Raw genomic sequence first — 21,954 nt, 5'->3', positions numbered from 1 at the left:
TGTATAAAATTAAAATTAAATATTAAAAAATTATTATTTATAATTAGATTCAAGAAGTCTTAGGTATCTTATAATAACAATTTAAATCTTATCTGAACTTGTTATGGATCATAATTTTATTATTCAAATCTTACTCCAATTTGATTAGGAAATAATTTAATTTTACTTAAGTATATGGGTAGAAGAGAGGAGAGTGGGTCCATGGCACACGATAGTTCCACTGGTTGTTAGTAGTTGCTAGTTGCTACTTATGTTGAAGAATTCTTTCTGGCCCATATAGGCTATAGCTTCACGTCTATAGGTAAAAAATTGGTATTTGCTTAAGCCGTTGTTTTAATCAGTAACTCTTTCTCCCTTTGAAGTTTAAAGTAGAAATTTCCATTCCCACTTTTTCATTTTTTGAGAACATAACATCGTGATATATTTGAAGCTACCGACTTGATAAATTATGAACTGATAAGGATTTACACTGCACGTTTTAGGAGGAAAACAGTTCTATTCATAGAATATTACGTGTGCATTTATTATCTTCAATGTGACTTTCATTGAAGGTGCTCCATATTCTCATTAAAATGGAAACATGATAAAAGGGACCTTCAACAAGGTGCCGTGATGTAGGGATCTTGATTCGATCATATCATTAAATACAGGTGACAATTCAATATAAATAATTACGAAATACTTTTGTTTGGTCGGATAGGGACTTGATTTTCCAAATGCTTTAAGAAATTGTTTTATCCGGTAGATAGAGACTTAGTTCCAAATTACTTGAATTTAATGCCACTTGTTATCAATCCACCTCGATGTTATTTCTACACATAGAACAGGCAAAATTCGTTGTTTTATTGATGTGGAACTGAAACAAAACAAACAAAATTTCCAAGACGGTAATGGGATTATTGTTGAATAAAGCTGTGCTTGAGAGTTTTTAAGATTTCCCCAAAACAAATGCATTTTAGGTTTGTAATGCTTTAAAATTGGAAATCATTCTAAAACTGTTGCGGTCACCCACAATAGACTATAATCTAAACCTTGATGAGGCTTGAGGTGTATATTTGGTGGATGAGAGGGACTGAAAAGAAAGTGAGAAAAGGCCATTTGGCAGAGGCACCAAGAGCCAAGAGTAGCTTCAAAGCGATCAATTCAGCCCACAACTCACCAACCAAAACTGCCGACTCACGCCTCACACTCTCTTAAAATTTTCTTTTTTCGCATATTCGCACTCACATTTCCAGTGTTTTTTGCACGCAGACACGCGCTTCTTACAAACAACTCCACCCTCCGCGTAATCTCATCGTCACATTTTTTCCCCTCCTTGGCCTTTCCCACTCGAATCATCCATACGCGTCTTTACTCTTTATACTAATTTCCCTCACCTCACCTGCCATTCACTTGTTTTTCTTCTTCAAAAGGACTGAGCTACCCTTCTGTAATCCTTTCAAAACCTATGGAAACTATTTAAGCAACTTGTATGGTTAAAAAAGCCTCCAATTGCTACCCTTAAACCTATTTCATTAAAGGTTTTATTGACATTTTCGTGTGTGAGATGAGCCATTCATCAGGAAGGCTTGAGCTACAAGGACCATACTAAAGGCTGTCCTCTTAAAGACGCAAATTGAGCAGTCTGTATCTTGAAAATGGTCTACCTTTCACATCAATCTCTACTTGAAGTTGCTTATGATAATTTTCCAATATAAAATCAAGAGATTTTGTTATTTTGTTTGTCGTTACATATGCTCAGCCGGAATGCTTGACGCATTAGACAAAAAAAAAATGTTGTTTATTATCTTAATTGGTTGACTTTGTACTTCAACCCATAGAAGAAAGACAACTACAAAATGGGTGGATGGAGGGCCGTCTACATCCTTAAAATGAGTAAGGTTTAAGAAGACAAGCAAGTCATTCAGAAGTTGATCAACATTTGTTGCTTAAAAGAAACTGCGTTGGAAGATGATGCCAGTTGTGAATTGTCAAAGGTTTTTCTATTTGGAGAAGGAGTCATGTCTCTGGCAGGATAGATAATATAATTATGGAACCGAGACAAGGTTGTGTTTCACCTAAGCCAAGCTTCATTTTGTTTCTCTAATGACAAGAAAGGGGGCCGACCACAAATGTCATCTCATCCAAAAAAAACCTTTGCCTGTCCAGACCACAACTCCACAATGCATTACGATGATATCATTCCAACGAAAAAAATTCCACTTCTATATAATTAAAATAATTTGATGCCAATAATGAAGTTGCTTCAAAATAAATATACATTTATATAATCACGATTCAAGAAATATCACCAATAATGACATTTTATTTATTTATTTATTCAGGGTTTAACTTTGAGATTAGTCATTAATTAACATAATTTTGCCAACCTAAAAGCGAGTTAATATAATCTAAAAATGGAAAAGGGGGGTGGGGGTAGTAAAACAGGTGAGCTAATGAAACTAAAACTCAATCAACAAACTCCAAATACAACATGATGAACCGATTCGAAAATGACCAGATAGAAAAATGATGCAAGCTTGACTTGAACGTGATTAAACTTTTTTTCCAACTGGATTTGTTTACTACACAATCTAACACTTTAGAGAAATACATTTTAATCATTCCATTGACAAGAAATACAAAGGGAAAGATATAATTACAAAGTGGAGATTCACATTCCATAACGTTCGGGTCTTGCATGAAAAGGTGAAAAGAAGGGAAAAGTGCATCACTTTATAGAATTTGGGGTTCACTAATGTTATCCAAATACTCCAATTAAAAGGATCAAAAGAAGAGAGAACCCCAAGTTTTCACTGCTTTTCATATCATCAGTTCCTCTCACAATTCCTCTTTCTCCCAACCTCCTTTTGTCGAATTATTATGAGTATAATTAATCACAATCTTATCAGCAACAAAAAGAAAATTAAAACCCGTACTCTCATCTTTGGGATTGAATAGTACCCAAGAAGTAAAAGAAAATTGTACCCAACAAATCAAAAGAAAAGGGCAAATAAGTAATTTGAAGTAAACTATTATTTTATTTAATTTTCTTTTATTGCATAGAACAAGTGGTGATTCTATCCAACCGCACCGCCTTCCTGACAATCCACCGAGAAGTAACCGATGGGGAGAGAGAAAGGGACGTTCTAAAACCAATTGTGAATATAAAAAAAAACTCTGTGCTATATTTTAACTTCAACGGTTAAATCTGCGAGCATAACAACAAGAAGAAGAGGAAACAAAGGAAAGCTCCAGAGACAGAACAAAACCCAACTATCTCTCTCTCTTTGTTTTTGTCCATTCCTAGTCATTGATTTTTTCTTGCAAGCCGCTCTTTTCACATATATATCTAAAGTTCAATTGGATCTCAATTTCTTTTCAAAAAGAAAAAAGACCCGGAAAAAAAAGATCTCGAATTTGTATCCATTAAGCGGTGGAAAGTAAGGATTTTCTTTTTTCTGAGGGAGAATGGCCAGTGGGGATCTGGAGAGAGGAGGAGGAAGTAATGGGAAGAACAGGGCAAATAACTATTACCAATCAGCTTCTACAGGTCCATACTATATGGAAAGTGCTGAAAAGCAATGGACTTCGTGGCTTGTTCCGATGTTTGTGGTGGCTAATGTTGCTGTTTTTGTTGTGGTGATGTATATCAATAACTGTCCTAAGAACAATCTGGGAATCGAAGGGAGCTGTGTGGCTAAGTTTCTTGGCAGGCTTTCTTTTCAACCTTTGAAAGAAAACCCTCTCTTTGGTCCTTCTTCTAATACGTAAGTCACATCGACGCATCTCTAAATTTGACGTTTTTCTTTTTTGTTGGTTTTAAACCAACATTCTGGAGTCTTTGGTTTGGTTTTGCTTGAGTCTGGGATTTTTGGTTTCTGAAATTTTGTGTTTTTATGCATTAGTTTTGTGTTTCTATTAGTTTATTTCTAATTTTAAGGACTTGTGATATGGTAGCTAATGTATTGCTGCAGTGAAATAGGGAGTTGGACTGGAATTGAACTTGAGGCTACTTTTGTGTCTTTCAAATTCTAAAACACCAATTCTAAAGAGACAATAGTATACAGCCAAGTCCCAGAACCGATTGATTAATAATCATGAATAACAAATGAACAAGGACAAAAAGAAGAGTGCTTGTCAGTTTTTGGGATTAGTCATAGATTCTGAATTGCATGTTCCTGAAACTTTTTGGACTATTTGTCAATGTCTTTTAAAAGTTGTTTATGTAGGAAGATATTCTTTGATGATTCAACTTCAGTCCAGTTGATCCTCTCATAGGATCCTCCTCTGATTATGCAAGAGGATTTATCAATCTGTGATTTATTTGATTCTGACTATGAGATGATGGATAATAATACATACTGGAAACTGGAAATTTTTGTGATTTGGTTGGTTCTGTTTAAACTTATAAGGTCTGTTATTGCTCGTTAATTTTAATAGTATTCATAATTCTCAATATGGGATTGTTAACAAAAGTCCATTACTTGACTTCTAGTATGTCATGGTTTGTTTTGTCTAGCTGATGTGTAGTGGGGACAATTTTATGATTAGGAACCTCTTCTTGCTTAATAGCAATCGAACGTGGGTGGTTTTTCTGTTAATACCTTAGGGGTTCTGGATTTTGATTTGACTTCTTGCTCTTTTGTCAACTAGTGAATTCCTCTTGCTGCTTGCCATAATGTAGTAAATGAACAGAAGGGTATTGAGGTCGCATATTATTCCAGGATCAAGAAGTTAATACCTGTTTATTTTACTTGTCATAATTTCTGAACAATTTGACATACTGAAGGGAATGTTTCACTTTATCAAATATTACTAGAATGCCGGTGTGGGAGTTATTGACTGGGTAATGCAGTTAGTTGCTCAGTCATTTAGGGATGCATGGTTTTATTGAAGTTGAAGTAGGAAAAGACATGGGTCTTAATTAAATAATAGAGAGCAGTTTTGCTTTTGTTTTTGATTGGTCTAATGCAAAATCAAAACTTTGGTTTAGGCTATTTGCATTAAATATATGTATGTACATAATTTTCAGTTTTTCACTGGATTGAAGAGAGAGTAATTGTAAACATGAACGTGCTATATCTCAATGGTATCTGTCCTGTTCTCTTCTTTTTCTATCTCTAGCAACCTTTTTTTTATTAGGCTGTGACATTGGTGATAGTTGTAGCTCTGGTAATTTGCTAATACTCCTCCCCATTCTTCAGATTGGAAAAATTGGGAGCATTAGAGTGGAACAAGGTAGTGCATGGTGATCAAGGATGGAGGCTTATCACTTGCATCTGGTTGCATGCAGGTGTTATTCATCTGCTTGCAAACATGTTGAGCTTGGTCTTTATTGGAATTCGCCTTGAACAGCAATTTGGATTCGGTATGTGATCTGTCCTTTTTTTTAATGTTTGATTGATTATTCCAAATTTTCTCTCAGGAAAATTTTTGCATCATATAATATGTTTTTACAATATGTAACATTTCAAAGTGTATGTGTTGGTTCAGTCTTGATCGATCAACAAAATGAAATACATATATATATATGTGTGTGTGTGTGTGTGTGTCTTGTAGATGATCCATTGATTGCATTACTTGGTAGATGAATTTGTTTATTCCAACAGTATTATGGTCAACTTAATTTTGTAAATTTTATTCTTTGGATATCTTCCTAGAGGGTGATTTTGTAAATTTGTTTCTTTCATTGTGGTGTTATAGCTGATATGTTTTCTTTCCCCTGACAGTGCGAGTTGGGCTTATCTATCTATTGTCTGGATTTGGTGGGAGCATACTATCTTCTCTTTTCATTCAGCGTAATATTTCTGTTGGTGCCTCTGGTGCTTTATTTGGCCTTCTTGGAGCAATGTTATCAGAGCTTTTGACTAACTGGACTATCTATACAAATAAGGTATGTTACTTGCCCTTTGTTTCTATCTACTTAGGAAGGAAAGCTTTTATATGCTATATGCAATTTGGAAATAGTTGCCTTGATGTTTGGAGCTTAAGATAAGTAGATCTTGGCCCCCATGATCTAAGGATCAGCAAATGCTATCAAAAGGGAAAAAAAATGGGAGGAGAATGGGTGGTAATGGGTGAATGTGGTTTTGTTGCTATTTAAATGTTTGCCTTGGTTGTATCATTTAAGTATTTATTCTAGAGCTTTTACCTATTGCTTGACAAGTAATTTAGGAGATTAAATTCTTTTGTATTGTAGGCTGCAGCTCTCATCACACTTGTAATCATCATTGCCATTAACTTGGCAGTAGGGATTCTTCCTCATGTTGACAACTTTGCACATATTGGAGGTTTCTTTGCTGGCTTTCTCCTTGGGTTTGTTTTGCTGCTCCGTCCCCAATTTGGGTGGGTGGAACGTCAGCACCTTCCTGCCGGTGCTCGTGTAAAATCTAAGCACAAGGCATACCAATATGTTTTCTGGGTGATTGCTGTGGTTTTACTCATTGTTGGGTAAGTTGAAACCCCAGGTTTTGCCTGACATCTAGGAAATGAATATTCATTTGGTTTCCTTATTGAAACTAAAATTGCCATAGATGATTCTTCTAGTTACTTGTGTTCAATGCTTACCCAGGGTTTATAGCTTACACCAGTGATTTTATCCTAGTGAGAAGAAAGATTAATCAACTGTTTTCTTTTTGAATGATGCAGTTTCACAGTTGGGTTGGTAATGCTGTTTAGAGGAGAGAACGGAAACGACCATTGCAGCTGGTGCCATTACCTGAGCTGTGTGCCTACATCAAAATGGCGCTGTGGAAACTAATGCAAACATTACGAATACTACCATACCTAGACTTGATCTCGCTCACCGATTCTTTCCTGATTCCCCTTTTTTATATTTTATTCATTTGTTAATTTCTTCGAGTTGGTATTGCTTATGTATATGCATAGTTTTTGACTTCTGAGATTATATATCTTTGGACATCAGAGAATCCATTGTTATATATTTGGTTGATATATATATATATATATATATATATATAGATATACATTCTGATTGTATGCAAATTTACCTACAGATAAAAGGATTTCTCTCTTTTTTCTTTTCCTGTAGTTGCAGCCAAAGTTGCTTTTTCCGTTTTTGTCCCTGCCGCAGCCAGTCCCAGAGCTCTGCTCTGTTTGCCTACTTGCACACCTTTAAATGACAGTTTAGTTCCAAGTGTAATTCAGAAACCCTTTTCTTTCCTCAAGTAACCATGGAAAAACCAAATAACATCACTTGGCAAAATGGGAAAAGCAAGACCTTAACTGTGACAACCAAACTACACGACAATTGCAGCTGACGGATGCTGTAACAAACAATACCTGTTGTGCAAATCTTCAAGTATCTTTGATCTTCCAAAGAACTAGAGGCATTGTACCAACAATTGGTGCCCCTTGAGCAACCCCACTGCTCTGATCAGAACATGGCCACATGGCACCGACAGGAATGCAATGGCCTTTGGCACTCAGCCATAGGACATCCGCTGCCTGCTCTCCAATGGAGACATTTCAATGCGAGATGTACTGCTTGTTTTTGACTTTCTGCATACGATGCCGTATTTCCGTAAACCCGACTGGGATTTTGGGTCAGCTTAGTACACCCACCGACATCATCTACCCAAAATCTTCCAGTACAAAGACCTTATGTCTATGTAATCTTGAGTGGGGCATCTTCAAGTACCGTCTGCTTCATAAATTCCATTGATTGTTTTCGTTTACACATTGCCAAATGGAAAGGCCAAAGCCACAAAAACGACTACAAACCAGAGTTCAGTGTTCCACTGCTTTGTATCATTATTTATTTGATTGGGGCAAGTCACTAAACCATTATTTAGTCTAAATCACTTAGTAACTCCAAAAGTTCAATATTATAAAGGTCGCTCAAGGAATGATGGAAATGGGAAAAGATGTCACAGGTTTTGCAAGATCTAGTTCACATGTGAGTAATTTTCCACGACTTGGGACCTTTTGGGTTTTGTCAGCATGCAAAGCTGGCATAGAGAGTAGCAAGCAGTAATGAATCACTTTAATCACTTTTACTTAAAGGGAGATAAAAAGGATAAAAAGACAATTATGATTATGTTTAACTTCCCGTGACACACTATTTGAGCACATATTCTTTGGAAGTCACATGCACCTAAAACATAAAGATGGCTACAAGAGTTATAAAGCTAAGGTCAGATTCTTCATCATGATTAAACCTAAACGTAAAGAGCTAAATGTTCCTAGAGCAAGAGGTAAAAACATTTGAAGGACATGAGTTAGCAGGATTAGATAAATACTAACACCAAAAATAGTTGGGACATTACTTGAAACCACTGTTTTTAGTATCTATACCCAAGAGGCATTCCTAGCCTGTCCAGACGACCTGATCCTGGGTAAGCTTTGCTGGCGAAGTTTGCATGCAACGAAGACCTCTGAGTGTTTGATTTCAGTTCAGCAAAACCATGTATGGAATACCTTTTTGTTGAACTAGATCTCTCATACTGGGGCCTCTGTTTCGGAGCACTGAGAGACCTCACCTTAGCCCTTGAAGATTCAGTGTAAGCCATGTAATTTGGGTGGTCTGAGTAGCCGCTTAGAAAGCTTCTGGAGCCATCACTCTTAGCAGGAGTGAAGGGGCTTCTCCCCCTAGAACTACCACCTTTAGATGATGCCGAATAGAATTGTGGACTGTTATCAGCAGTGCAGAAAGCGCTTTCCTCGACCTCGTGGGAGCACTTCAATGGACTTATAGACTGAACTTCACCGGATGAAGGACTAGGAGCTGTTTGGTGCGAGTCTCTGGAATTTGTGAAACTACAACTATAGAGATCAGAGTTGAGAGCAAGGTGTGTAGAATGAAACAGGTTTCTCCTTTTAGAGCTGAACTGGGGTTTCCCAGTATCAACCTCAAGGATCTTGTCGTCCTTATCATCATCCATAGGACCAACTCTTGTTGAATGCACTCGTTGGTCCCATGATTGTTCATCAATCCGACGGTCTAACCGATTCCATCCTAGAGGTATTTTCTCATGATTATCAAGAGTCCTTCCTCTCGACTTTGACCCACTTCTCTGAAATTGTTGGAAATAGGTTAGTTAAGCATGTATATTCAATGCTAAATGGTACTACCATAAAGTTTCTTTCTTTTTTTTCTTCCTATTTCTATTTAAGGTTCAAACACGCGCAAAGGCCATACCTTCAGCATTGATGATTGTTCATGTTTTGTACTCTTAGATCGAATAGCATGTTCAAATTTTTCAGGGGTTGGTGGACCCTGCGTATAAAAAAGAGATTTCATGATCACCGACAATTACAAAACAGACAAGCTGATATCAGTCTAATATACAAAGAAAAATGTGACCATGCAATAAATCCAACCAACCCTTGTCAATTCATAAAGTAATGAGAGGAATTCAAGATAATATGCCCACCAAATCGCCTTTCAGCAATCGTACCATTTAAAGATAAACATAAATATCTGCAGTACATAATTAGTGGTAGGCAATATGCCTCAGAAAATGAGTTAATTTCTATTATATTCAGACAAAATGTTGGATTAAAGATGTAAATGCAAGCACTGTCTTTGGGCCAACAACTCATAGGTACCTTAATTTGGATAATAATATTGCTACCAATTTGTTTTAATGCCCTCCATATCTTTTAATTTAAATTTATAATATACTGTGTATAATTGGGCATGACAACTACTGATCATAATTTCTACAAAATTGAATTCATTTAATAACCATAAATATTAAATTCATACATGCCCTGGTTGTCAAGAGGTGTAAAGGAAAGGAGCCCACAATCCATAAAGCAGGTGTACTTGGGGCAAATAAATTACCATGAGAAATTTCAAAAAAATACAGGAGGGAAGAACAAGTCTGACTTACAGGATGATGGAAGTGAGAAGATTTGCTGCTTGATTGTGAAGACTCGGAAATTTGGGCCCGCCCGGCACGAGCACGTGCTTGTGCTCGCAACAATGCTTGCATCCTTCTTACCCATTCTGCAGTTCTCTTCCTCTCTATATGACCTCTAACCAATGCCTGAAGCCTCACTAAACCTTTTAGTGCACGCAGCGCCCTCCTCGCCTTCAAAAGCACATAAGAAAGGTATAATATAATCAAGCTAGTATATGACAAAACATCTTAGGATCATTATAATTACATTATTATTAGCATATCAAACTATTGGGTTAAATCCTCCATTTTCTATCAAGTAAAGCGCTTTACGTTAATGGCTTTGTGCACAACACAGAAACAGGTGAAGAGCAGAACAACTAAAAAGCAACTGAAAAGGCAAAGAACCATCTGCTCAGGAATAAAGGGCAATCACAAAGACCTAACAACCAAGGTTCAAAAGACAAGGAAACAGGACCACATTGAACCATTTATTGAATTACTTTTGATATGTAAGGGAAATGTTTAAATCTGGCGCCAAAGGCAAATGCAGAAAACAAGTGACATTGAAAATTTAAAGGTAGCAGGGGCCATGAAGATGATAGATAGTCATAGACTCATGGTAGTAGTGGTATTTTTTTTTTCCAGAAATTTAAAATTCTGACATAATATGAAAGGGGAAAAGGACTTCCCACTAGCCGCCCCACCCCTCCGGTAAAAGCAATCCCCACGAGGCTCTGACCATAGATAAAGGGTTTTGTGTAATCATGTTCCCACTATGAAGTACCCAACTAACACCAAACCTTTTATATCATCTCCAAAAAGTCATACAAATGCACTTAAGGAAACAGAGATATTACCCACGACAAAGTTTCCACTGGTTTGGACCCACCTTTCCGGAAAACCAAAAATTTCCATTACCCAGAAGATTCAACCCAAGGTATACTTGGACCCAGGTCATCCATTTCTCAAAAAGGTTCCATTGCATTCAAAGCTTTCTGATCAGAAAATGCTGACAATTGGGTTGATTCTTAATTTGGTATTCTAATAAATTATTCCATAATTATTGAGCATGGCAAAAGAGTTGTTGGGTAGATCCTTTTAAGCTTTCAATAATTAGACAGCAATAATAATCCACAACCTAAGCCAACCAAAATATCATCAATACTAACCAACCCACATTAATTAACACCCAAAATTAGATAATCCACTTTAAATTACTATAGTTACTGCCAGTACTATTTAATATAAAATGAAAGATTACCTAAGTAACCCCAGAAATAGAACCAAATGACTCAACCTCAGAAACTATATTCTGCCCCATTAAATGTTTGAAAACGCCATGGCTACGGAAACAGAAGAGGAAATTTCTAAAGCAAAAGCTTGCAAAGGTCCAAAAGGGCTTTTATTGGGGAGGGGTGCGCAATGTGCACCACGGTGCAAGGTAACGACATGTCTATTTTACATAGTACCTTTAAAATGGAAAGGTTCTTTTGGGGATGTACTTATTGAGGTTTTTGAAGATAAACGACATAAGAGAAAACAGCTCGGATGTAAGAAAATGGGAAGCTTGGTCGGTAGCTTCTTTGCTTCCACCTGCTGGAGGGGAGGACGAAGTGGAAAACGACATCGTTCTTGTAATGACACGAATCTCGAAGATAACTAAATTCAGTAATGGGAACAAAACAGTTCTTAGCTTTGATTCCTGTATATTTTCGTGCTCTCTTCTTCCTTATAAATAAAATAAATAATTACAAAAACGTTTTCGTTCGCATGGAAAATGTATTCTTAGAAGAACAAAATTAAGGTTCAACGAGTTCAACGCCTCGGAATCGGAAGAATCGGGTGTCTCAGATGAGCACGAAGGACACGTGTCGCGCATTCAACAGGTTGTTATTTGTTAATCCCGGAAAAAGCTTTCACCAGAATCGATAGTCAGAAACGATAAAAATGAACAAATTTTAAAAATAAAAACTAACCAGATAACCACGAAATGCAGACTGTATCTTAACCGCAGCGAACTCCTCGCGTGCGCCGCAGCTGCTGCTAACGTGAGATGCCGGGTCACGCGCGCTCCTTCCGCTACTACTAGTGAGCCTAACCACCGCCGCGGCAGCTTGAGCAGCCGCGACAGCCGCTTCGGCAACAGCGGCGGTAGCGGCAGCGACAGCGATCGCGTGCTTGTTAGGATCCACTGCTTCACACTCGCCGTTCGCGCCGACGGAAACATATTCTTTCTGTTGCTGCTGACGTCCGTAAGGCGACGACTTCGCAATACTGGTACTGCTGCTGTTTGCGGCGGCCGTGTGTTTGGTAGTGGAGATAATGGAGTCTTTTTCGCGGAAGGACTTGACGAAACTCCAACGGCGTTTGTCTTTATGAGGTGGTTGTTGTTGTTGCGGTGGCTTGGAAGAAGAAGAAGAAGAAAGCTGGTGGAGGGAGTCGGTTTTTTTTAGGCCGAGGATGCTGCGGAACCACTTTGAAGCCTTGCCCATTCTGTGTTTCTTTATCTTTATTCTCTCCTTGTCTTCTTTAACTTGGTCTGGTTTAATGGTGGAGAAGTTGAAAGAAGAAAAAAGTAATGGGTTTGTGAGGTTTCATGGAATACATTTGCAGAAAGACGAGAGACGAAAGAGCGAAAGCAAGTGGGGAAGAGGAGATGTCTGTAAGTTTGTTCACAGTAGGAGCGAGAAGGGAGGGAGAAAGAAAATGGTTTGTATATAAATGCGGAAATTATACGGTACGGAGTATGTTTATTTTATTACTATTTCTATTTACTAACTCTATCATAAAATAGTATTACAAGAAAATAAACAAAAAAAAAAAACCATATACTGGGACGTGATGTGAGAGGAAATGGTTAAACAATAAACTTAATAACGTTATGCGTTTTCCCAGATGGCGCGTGAATTCACACACTCCACTGCCGGTTCACAGAAATAATTAAGCAATTTCAATGTTAAATTCTTATGAACCATGTTAATAATAATATGTATAATATTTAAAAAGTTATTTATTTATTTTTTTGAAAGGTAGGTTTTTGATGTATTTAAAAAATTTTGAATAAATTTTTATTTTTATTATATTTAATTAAAATTTTATATTTTTATTTTAAATAAATAAATTTTTATGAATAATAATAATAATATTAATAGTCAAAATGTCACTTATAATTTTATATCATATCATATATTGATGTAATAGGATAATATAATTATATAATATTTTTATTTTTTATAATAATATGATATTAACATTACGTAAATATAAAATAATATATTAAAATGACAATTAGTGATATATTAAAATTAATATTATGCCATAATAATATACGAAGACTAGTCAAAGTTAACAATTTAGTAATTCCCATCCTAACCAATACGTTAATTACCAGGCATGTGAGTGAAGACGATAATCGAATTCTTCATATGGTGATTGAGTGTGAATACCACCAAATCAGAAATTATACTATATTCAAACATTGCTCATGTATTTGAGTAAGGTCTAAATAATGATTATCAATTATCAACATGCCAGGCCCATGGCAAATCAGCCCAACCAGCAAAAAGTTATAGTAAAACAGGACAACGGAAAGTTTCCTTCGATCGAAACTCGAAAGAAACCAACGATTAACAGAAAGTAGAGCTGAATGGTCTGTTTGGAGTCGAAGAGACTGAAGAGAGCAAGCTAAAACGTTTCTTCCCAACATTTCCACCCACCACAGCATGATCAACTGAATCGATCGTGAAACAATAACAAGTGGGTCACCACCTCTGATTGATCAAATCACAAGGTGGAAAGAAAATGAGAAGATGTTGGTAATTATAGTGTCTCGTAATCCCACCTGATGGGTTAATCAAGTGGATACGATTAGATTTTGTTCAAGCCTGTGCTTTTCTATTCTATATATATATATAGGAGGGTAGATGTGTGCAGTGTAGCTTTGCTGTCTACGGGTGAGCTCGGACGTCAGAGCCCGGTCTTATAGATGATGATAAAAAGAATAATAAGTATTAATAATAATTAATGTCCTTGCAGGTCTGATCAAGAAAAGACTAGAGTAAGAATTGTACGTTCAAAGAAGCTAAAAGCCTTGTCCTTTTTTGTTCTTTTTCACTCTTTTGAATGTTGTTGTCTTATCAGGGTGAAGGGAAATACACAGAGGAAGGATTTTTATATTTTTTAGCCAAGTAATGTACTCATATACTTCCATCACAAACCAGTATCACTAAAAGTTTCGTTTTATCTCTTTTTTTCATGTGAAGTTTTAGTTTAACCAGAGTTTGCAAATGCCCTCCTCCTCAACTTCATGGGATGTGTATGTGATAGGTACTACTAATAGTACCTACGTGACCGTTTGAAGTAAGTGGCTGCCCTGGGTTATAAATATCTATGTCTGTAAACTCTAGAGTCTAGACCCATTGTTGGGGTTTCCAAGGATGAATGTTTTTCTGAGAGTTCACGGGCCAAATTTTCTTGGAAATAGAATCTCAGACGGTCTTATTTTCTGAGAGTTCACTGAGAAAGAGAACAGGCGGAGAAATTTTAGGTCACCCTACCCTCCTGCTTAACGTATAGCAACTAGGATCTCCCATTGGTCTCCCACTTGTACAATGGTTAGTGAACCCATAGGATTAGAAGAATAAATGACAGACATGGTCAAAAAGTGACAGAGGGTTAGGTAGGGTCGTTGTTTTGGAGTCTAAAAATCGGACGGATGAGAAGGGAACAGAGAAAGTAGAAATCTTGGACTTTCCCTGTGATAACCAACAAACAGAATCCAGAGAAAAGATATCGTGGCCTCATGCCGACATCCATCAACTTGGCTTCCAACTTCATTTTGAAATTATCCTGGTACAAGTTTCTTATATAATAACAGGTACTAGACAAGAACGGCGATTTCTCTCGTTTTCAGGTCAACAGAAAATAATGATACCAGCATTTGTTCTTTTCATTTGATGGAATGAAAATATGGATTCATGTTTGGGCCTGAACCTGCTGAATTGCAATGGGAGGGTAAGCTTGGATGCTTGTCCACGTTGGGCTGTAGCCCTTACTAAATCAAGGGAACAGAATTTGAGTAACTGGAAGCTTCTCTTCTGCTCTTTCAGCTGCCATGTCTAGCTATGAATCTGAGTCTTTTGAAAGCAGATGTTGTAGAGGATATCTTGATCAACTTAATCAAGAATATTTTAGTCTGTGGTTGTAGATTAGCCAAAAATAGCTGCTAGAACATGGGAAGTTGTTATTTTCTCAAGTGATAAGCCTTTATGGTTTTGTTGTGCTGTCTTGGGCTTGCATCCTTTGCCAATTTTATTTAGTTTATTTTGTTCATAAAAAAAAGTTATTCTCATTAAATTTAATTTCATAGGGGAAAGAAGATGGAAAAGAATCCTCTCACTTGCAATGAGAAAAGACTTCAATAATAAGAAGACTATTTTTCTTTGCCATGCACAACAATTTGGAATATATTATACATTAGGATCAACAGATTTCTGTAAAGAAACATGTTTCCATTGTTGTAGCTTTGCTTTTTCTTTCTCTTTTTAAAGAAAAATGATACTCCAAAATCTATCACTTCATCCCCCTTCCCTTATTTTCTGAAAGGAAAATAAAGAAACAAAATGGGGGAAAAAATGAAAGGTAGGACAAGCTATCTAGTACTAAGTTATTTGTACAGTTGACTAGTTTGATTTCTCCTATAGCCTAAGTATATCTATGACTACCCACTAAGTGAGAGTTAACAATAGTGCTAACTCCCTCCCATTGCAGATTCAAGACTCTGAGCTCCTTCGAGCCAATCCTGTGGTAGATTTTGGGAAAATGCCTGTCATTCTATTGATTATGTCTTCAAAAGATGGTCGATTTTCTGGATCACTGCTTGTTTGAACACAACAAAATGGTTAGTTTTTTTATTAGCTTTTAAGTTTCCATGTTTGGAAGTAGTGCAAGATTGACATACCTTCGCCAGCAGTCACGGATAATAGATGCTACCTGAGGATCAAGGCCTTCTGGTAGCTCTAATCGTCTATCCATGAAGCCTACAACTCCAACAACCTACATTGTGGTTTTAGTAAGAGTAGAGATTAAGATATCAAAGAGCTTATGCAGTTTTGTGCTAAAGAAAACACAGAAAGCTGTTGTAGTGTTAAGAGGTAAAAGACCTGTAAAGAGTTCAAATTGTTCCACGGAATGGAGACAGTCACTAGTTCCCATAAGAGAACTCCGAAACTGAATACATCAGACCTGTTTAGATTGATGTCAGTATTATTTGATGTCCCTCTAGAAGAAAATAAAGAACCAGCTAGAAAAAAGAAACGGTTTCAAGCAATTACTTTTCATTTGAAGGTTCATTCCTGAGGACTTCAGGGGCCATCCATTGGGGCTGCAATTAGAAAAAAATATAAAGAAGTAGAGCAACATGTTGTATGATAAGAAGTTGTTATACACAAACATTGATGCAAACAAATTCAAAAAATGCACTGAAGGATATTTCTCTTGTCACTTTGCTGCTACAAGATCTATTAAAGAAGAAGGGATCATTACTGTTCCTCTTCCAGACTTTGTGGTTAAGAAAGTTGCATTTTTCCACCTTGACAGGCCAAAGTCTGCTACCTAAGACATTAAATGAACTGTAATAAGCAGTCTGCAAATGCTCAAACCTGCTTGAACTATTTGAAGGAATAAACCAGTATATGTGTTACCTTGACATTCCAGTTTCTGTCAACAAGGAGGTTGGAAGATTTCAGATCCCTATGCACTATTGGCGGATTCCTATGATGCAAATAATTCATGCCTCTAGCCTTCAGAAAAAAGACAAACGTGAGGTTTTATTTCACAGCTAATAAGCAGAGAACCTGGAGTGAGGGGAAAGATAGAGAGAACACGCACAACATCAAGGGCCATCTTCATACGCCTTCTAAGGTCCAATGCCTGATTATTCTTGTGAAGTATTTTGAAAAGGCTTCCCCTGATTACAGAACAAAATAAGTATGAGTGGTACATTCATCATGAGGAGCAGCATGCATAGGACCTTTCAAGAAGCTGATCCCTGAAATGCACACAGGTATCAACCATTCGAATGAGTATTGCATAGAACCAATGCTGTGTGTAAGTTTAAACACACCCGCATCCACACACAGCATTCCTTGCATAAGAAATGGTAGGAAAGAGCATAATAGGACACTGAAAGACCATCTGGAGATGGAATAATTAACACAGGATCATTGGTTGAGTACCCCTTAGACAAAATAACACCTCCATTACCTAGGCAAGTACTCTGTGACAATCGCAAGTCGTTCTTGTGAGTACACTGCTCCCATGAACAACAGTACATTTGGATGTCTCAGTTTCCTCATTATATCAATCTGAAGCGTAAGCAAAAGAATCTAAGGATCAGCTTCATTTCCCACATGATATTGATTCATTGAAACTTGAAGAGAATTCAAAGTACCTCTTTTTTGTAGTCTAATAACGTTGACTCTTTGTATTCACCCACAAAATACACCTTAACGGCAACATCCTTCAGGGAGCAAAAATTTTGCCAGGCTATTAAATACTTTTACATGCTTATTTGGAATAAGAAATTGCAAAACTAGGAAGTGAAAGAACTTACCGATCCATTCCAAATTCCACGATAAACAATTGCATATGAGCCTGAAGGCAAAAGCAAACAAAATGATTTGGTATATTAAAAAAAGTTTAACATGTGTGCTATCACTCCTCTTATATTAAAGAAGGCAACAAATTGATCGCAACCAATAAACAATTACAGAGTTTATTTAATGACCAACACTTCTTGGAAAAAGCACTTAAAATGGATCTGTAACAAAAAAAAATACTGAACTTCATTTTAAAATGTTTGGTTTCATGGAATTGTTACTAAGACACATATCCCGAAATTTGTTTAAAACATAGACCATAGGCAGTTCTCTTAAATCATGCAAGAATCCAGTTCTGTGCTGATCAAACTCTTTTTTCTACTGATGTGCACCAGCATGCAGGGATTTTATGCATGTTATAGCTAAGAAGTTTACCTTGTCCAACCTCCTCCCCCAAATGTAGGTCTTCCCATTGAATCTCACAATCAACAATAGAGTTTGACTCATTATCCCCTTTGCTTGATGAACTCCCTTGGCTGCCTATGCTCTCCCCTAAACTTGAGAAGTTTTTACCGTCTGTATGCTTTTGTACTTCATCTTCCATCTCTGAAGCATCCATATTTGGAAACTCTAGCTCCAACTCATTGCCATTTCCTTGGCATGCTAATCCTGCAGTAGAATCTCCTATTCTGGTTAAGCAAAATTGTCCATTGCACTCTCTTGAAGAGGCTAAAACATTTTTCTCTTCAACAGATGCTGGACTTGTGTGCTTATGTACACTTGAAATAGCATTTTCAGCTGCAGATAAAGGATTGAAGTGGTTCGGAGCTGATGCATTTGAATCTCCAAAAGAATTAGGTACATCTGTCACATCATTCCTTGCCAATCTACTAGTTGTGCCATTCTGCTGAAGACTTTCATCATATTTGTTGCTGTGGTTGCTAGTTTCCCTGACGTGCAGTTTCGCCAAGACCTTTGCTGCCTACAGTCATCCCCACAACAAAATTAAGAAAAAATGTCAACAAAAGGCAGAAGATATAGACAGTGAGGTACAATTGCATTAGCATAAAATGAATGCAATCTTCAGTAGGATAGAACACAAAAATGTCTACTCTACTGCTCTTTAATAAGTTCAGAAACAATTCAAATTACAATAAAAACAAGCACAAACAATTGGAAACAGGGTAAATTCCCTAAAGAATTCTGATTCTTGAACTTTTAAACAATTGCCTAGATGAACTGACATCAATTAATTATATGCAAGAAAATGGCAAAACAACTATGACGTCCCTAAATTTTCATTCGAACACTCAGTTGGAAAAGCTCATAACAAATTAAGGTGAAAGAATGTCAATACAATTTTGGAAGGTTGAGCAAAATTGAATGCATTTTCATCCTTTCGACAGCTTGTTCCTTCAGCTGGGTTGCTCTCTTCATGTGAATTTGTGTAAAATTTACCTTCCTTTTATAATACAAAGAAAAGCAAAAAGAATAAGTTAGATATCTGCTCATACACAGAACCAGCTGAGATGCAATCTGACAGAACAAAGCCTTACTGCTGTATTAGGTGTCTCTAACTTGTCTTCAGTACTTGTCACAGCATCCTCTTTGTCCCTTGAATTAGTACCAGCCTGTTTATTGAGTAGAAACCTTGAGGCCTGGGTGTTTCAACAGTGCAAAATGTCAAGCTTTTCAGTAAATGAAAATAGAATCAGGAAAGAAAAGAGAGAAAATGGGACAAAGATGTAGCAATGCTATACATAAGCACCAGATTAGAAACAGATGGTGCAATCTGTGGCCGTGGTGGATGCCACTGGATCCTTTTCATCTTTATTCTCCTTAGTCTACCATGATCCTGGTATTTTCCCAGACTCTCTGAATTTATACCATTAAAAATGGCTGCATCACTTGAGACTGTGATAATACCAGTGAGCTGACCATCCTCATATAATGGGCTTTTGCTCACCAACGCCATAAACATTTCACCTGACCTCCTCTTCAAAGGGAACTGACCTGACCATGATTTCCCAGAGCTCAATTTCTCCATAATTTTTTTTAAGGGTGTATTGTATTCTTCAGCTATAAGAAGCTCTGTATCTCTTTGTCCAAGGACTTCATTGGACCTCCATCCAAAAAGATTTTCAGCTGAGCGATTCCTGTGGTAACAGAACCCTTTTCTTTGTCAGCTGCACAACTTGAAAGTGATGTGTGATTCAATGAATGATTCAGTAAACAAGCAAAAAAAAAAAAAAAAACTTCTATCTTTAGGGCAAACTACTTGAGTATAGTACAGTAACAGTTACTTAATGCCAAAGATACAGATACCAATATTACGAGCAAACTCGAAGATTCACTTTCTCTGAAACTGAGCATGCCTAAATGATCTCAAATGAGTTGAAGACCTTGGGTCTTTGCTTCTATTGCTACAATGTAATTTTAATTTATTACCAGGAATTAAGCATACTGAACCTGTTTTTGTAACTTTTGTAATATATCTTGTGAGACAAGCAACAAATATAAGTATCAATTACAGTCCTTCCAATTACACTTAATATAAATTGAAGACACTTTTCATTTCAACATTCCTCACGACCAAAGTGCTATCTAATGAGTTTTAAGTTGGATACACATATCTATCAAAGCAGAGAAGAACACAAATCAATTGCACTATAAAACATCTTAGAAAACATTTTGTTATTTATTTTTCACAAAACCTTCCTTGGAAAGATTCCAAACTTCTTCTAAACTTTCGTTTCTAAGATAGAAGGATTGCACTTTCAAATGTTGTGTAAATTGGAATCATCTTACTCTATGCAGCTATCTAACTTCATAATTATTCAAATGCTAATATCGTGAGCTTTTTTTGGGGATATTTTCAATTGACTTCTAAGCTTTCTCTTTCCTACTTCTGGGGAATGAATAACTAATTATCATTGTATGACATACAGCAAGCTCCTCCACCATTATTAGCTCTCAACCTATCAGATATAGACACATGTATGTGCAAACACGAAATGGTACTGCCTGCTTATTAATGATCTAAACAACTCTATCCTTCATACAAATGATGCACATCTAGCCTTGTTAATTAACCAACCGTTTAAAAGACCAGGCTAAGAGGAAACATATGTAGTGTAATGTTCTAGTTCAAAAGTGTGTTCATTACGAGTGTGGGGCTCTTCGGACTATCAATCATAGAAATTCTCACAATTCTAATGACAATTTTGATATGCGTGTGGTTCTGATAACTAGTTTGGGAATCTTTCACTTGCAGTTGTAGAAATTAATTCTTAAAATTGATTGATGCCAATTAATTTCCTGCTACCTGAACATAAACCAGAGCCATTCATTTTGAAGATGGACTAAACAGGGGTACTTGAACTTCGTCCAAAATAGAAGAGTGCAAAGGAAAAAATAAAAGAAAAGAAAAGAAAGAGAAAACCAGAGTTTGGATGTGAACTTCTATCAAGCATCTTAACAATAATTTAGAACTATGCCATTACAATAAGAATACAAATAAAGAATCCAAAAGAAGCTTAACTTTTAAAAGAACCTAATCTAATGCTTCATTTTTCTTTACATTCGCATTCTTATAAACTTCACCCAAAGTCCTGAGAGACTACTTCCATTTCAAACATGATTTATACTTTTACATAAAAGTTAACCTAGTACCTTAAACTTTAACTTCCAACTTTGTACTTAAAAAGATAATGTTTACTACTTTAAAACCAATAGTAGTCATCAAAATGAAACAAAAAACTTTTAAAGTCTACCAACTATCATTGACCTTTGAACTTTCTGCATATGTTCAACTGTACATCAAGGCAACTACTAATCACCACAAACAAAACTCAATCTTTTTCCAAAAGAGGAAAAACATGGCACTACTCAAATAGTCAATAAAAACATCAAAAAACTATAATTAAGAAAAACAAGTATATATGTTTTTGCTATACCAAAATGTAATCTTTTCCGAAGAAGCTGAGCAGACATGAACAGCATGTCCAATGGACTCCAACACGTTCTTAAAAGGACTTCCCGTCGAGAAGAACCCCGGAAACGTTACGAAACAGGAATATGGCGTGGCATCGCCTGAATCTGACGTCCCCACCACCTCTGTTTTTCTTTTATCTTGCTGCACAAGCTCGCCAAACTCTTCCCTCAACTTAGCATGACTCGCTTCCAAACCCAAGCACCGATCCACTAAGACTCTGTAGAGGCTCGCTTCAGAGTCGTCTCCCGCCATTGAATCACTGACCGGTGACTCGCCGGAGTTGGATGCAAGTCTGCTGATGCTTTGTTAGCTTTTGTTAATTAGTACTAGTTTATTACCAAAGTGGTCGCTTATCGTATTTGTCTTCGGCAATAAAATATTAACTTATTTAATATTTATGTGTAGGAATCGTGGGGTCAAAGGTTGTCCGCCACGTGTCCTGGCCAGGTAGGGGACGCTATCAAGTGCGGACATGTGTAACGTTGGGGAACTCAAAGGCGAATGAGGAAAG

General features: G+C 36.7%; 3 protein-coding genes across 7 annotated transcripts; 1 reads left to right on the top strand and 2 right to left on the bottom strand.

Moving 5' to 3' along the window:
- Window positions 1-3,170: 3,170 nt before the first annotated feature.
- Window positions 3,171-6,936, top strand: LOC18606465 (RHOMBOID-like protein 2). The gene is made up of 5 exons (XM_007040078.3): window positions 3,171-3,749; window positions 5,187-5,350; window positions 5,712-5,875; window positions 6,182-6,432; window positions 6,631-6,936. The coding sequence occupies exons 1-5, from the start codon at window positions 3,451-3,453 to the stop codon at window positions 6,740-6,742; spliced, it is 990 nt and encodes a 329-aa protein (XP_007040140.3). The 5' UTR covers window positions 3,171-3,450; the 3' UTR covers window positions 6,743-6,936.
- A 1,102-nt stretch (window positions 6,937-8,038) lies between these two features.
- IQD22 (IQ-domain 22) lies at window positions 8,039-12,553 on the bottom strand. Its single transcript, XM_007040077.3, has 4 exons — window positions 11,828-12,553; window positions 9,840-10,040; window positions 9,143-9,220; window positions 8,039-9,017 (listed from the first exon to the last, which is right to left on the bottom strand). The coding sequence occupies exons 1-4, from the start codon at window positions 12,341-12,343 to the stop codon at window positions 8,286-8,288; spliced, it is 1,527 nt and encodes a 508-aa protein (XP_007040139.3). The 5' UTR covers window positions 12,344-12,553; the 3' UTR covers window positions 8,039-8,285.
- A 2,728-nt stretch (window positions 12,554-15,281) lies between these two features.
- LOC18606463 (PAS domain-containing protein tyrosine kinase family protein) lies at window positions 15,282-21,818 on the bottom strand. Of its 5 annotated transcripts, none has more exons than XM_018116805.2 (15): window positions 21,406-21,813; window positions 19,218-19,605; window positions 19,006-19,107; window positions 18,807-18,911; window positions 17,885-18,431; window positions 17,464-17,504; window positions 17,302-17,370; window positions 17,115-17,215; window positions 16,740-16,818; window positions 16,553-16,651; window positions 16,395-16,463; window positions 16,184-16,233; window positions 16,013-16,094; window positions 15,811-15,905; window positions 15,282-15,725 (listed from the first exon to the last, which is right to left on the bottom strand). In XM_018116805.2, exons 1-15 carry the CDS (start codon window positions 21,693-21,695, stop codon window positions 15,623-15,625), a joined length of 2,220 nt encoding a protein of 739 aa, XP_017972294.2. In that variant the 5' UTR covers window positions 21,696-21,813; the 3' UTR covers window positions 15,282-15,622. The 5 variants fall into 5 exon arrangements, 4 of the variants coding, with proteins under 4 accessions (XP_017972294.2, XP_017972296.2, XP_017972295.2 ...); XM_018116807.2 differs by having other exon boundaries at window positions 19,218-19,635; window positions 21,406-21,547; XM_018116806.2 differs by having other exon boundaries at window positions 19,218-19,643; window positions 21,406-21,533.
- Between the last annotated feature and the right edge of the window lie 136 nt (window positions 21,819-21,954).

The sequence above is a fragment of the Theobroma cacao genome, chromosome 3 (genome assembly GCF_053813885.1).
Source record: "Theobroma cacao isolate CCN51 chromosome 3, ASM5381388v1, whole genome shotgun sequence".
In the NCBI taxonomy this organism is placed as follows: domain Eukaryota; kingdom Viridiplantae; phylum Streptophyta; class Magnoliopsida; order Malvales; family Malvaceae; genus Theobroma; species Theobroma cacao.
The sequence above is the reverse complement of the archived record's forward strand: the minus strand, read 5'-3'. Positions and strand labels throughout refer to the sequence as shown.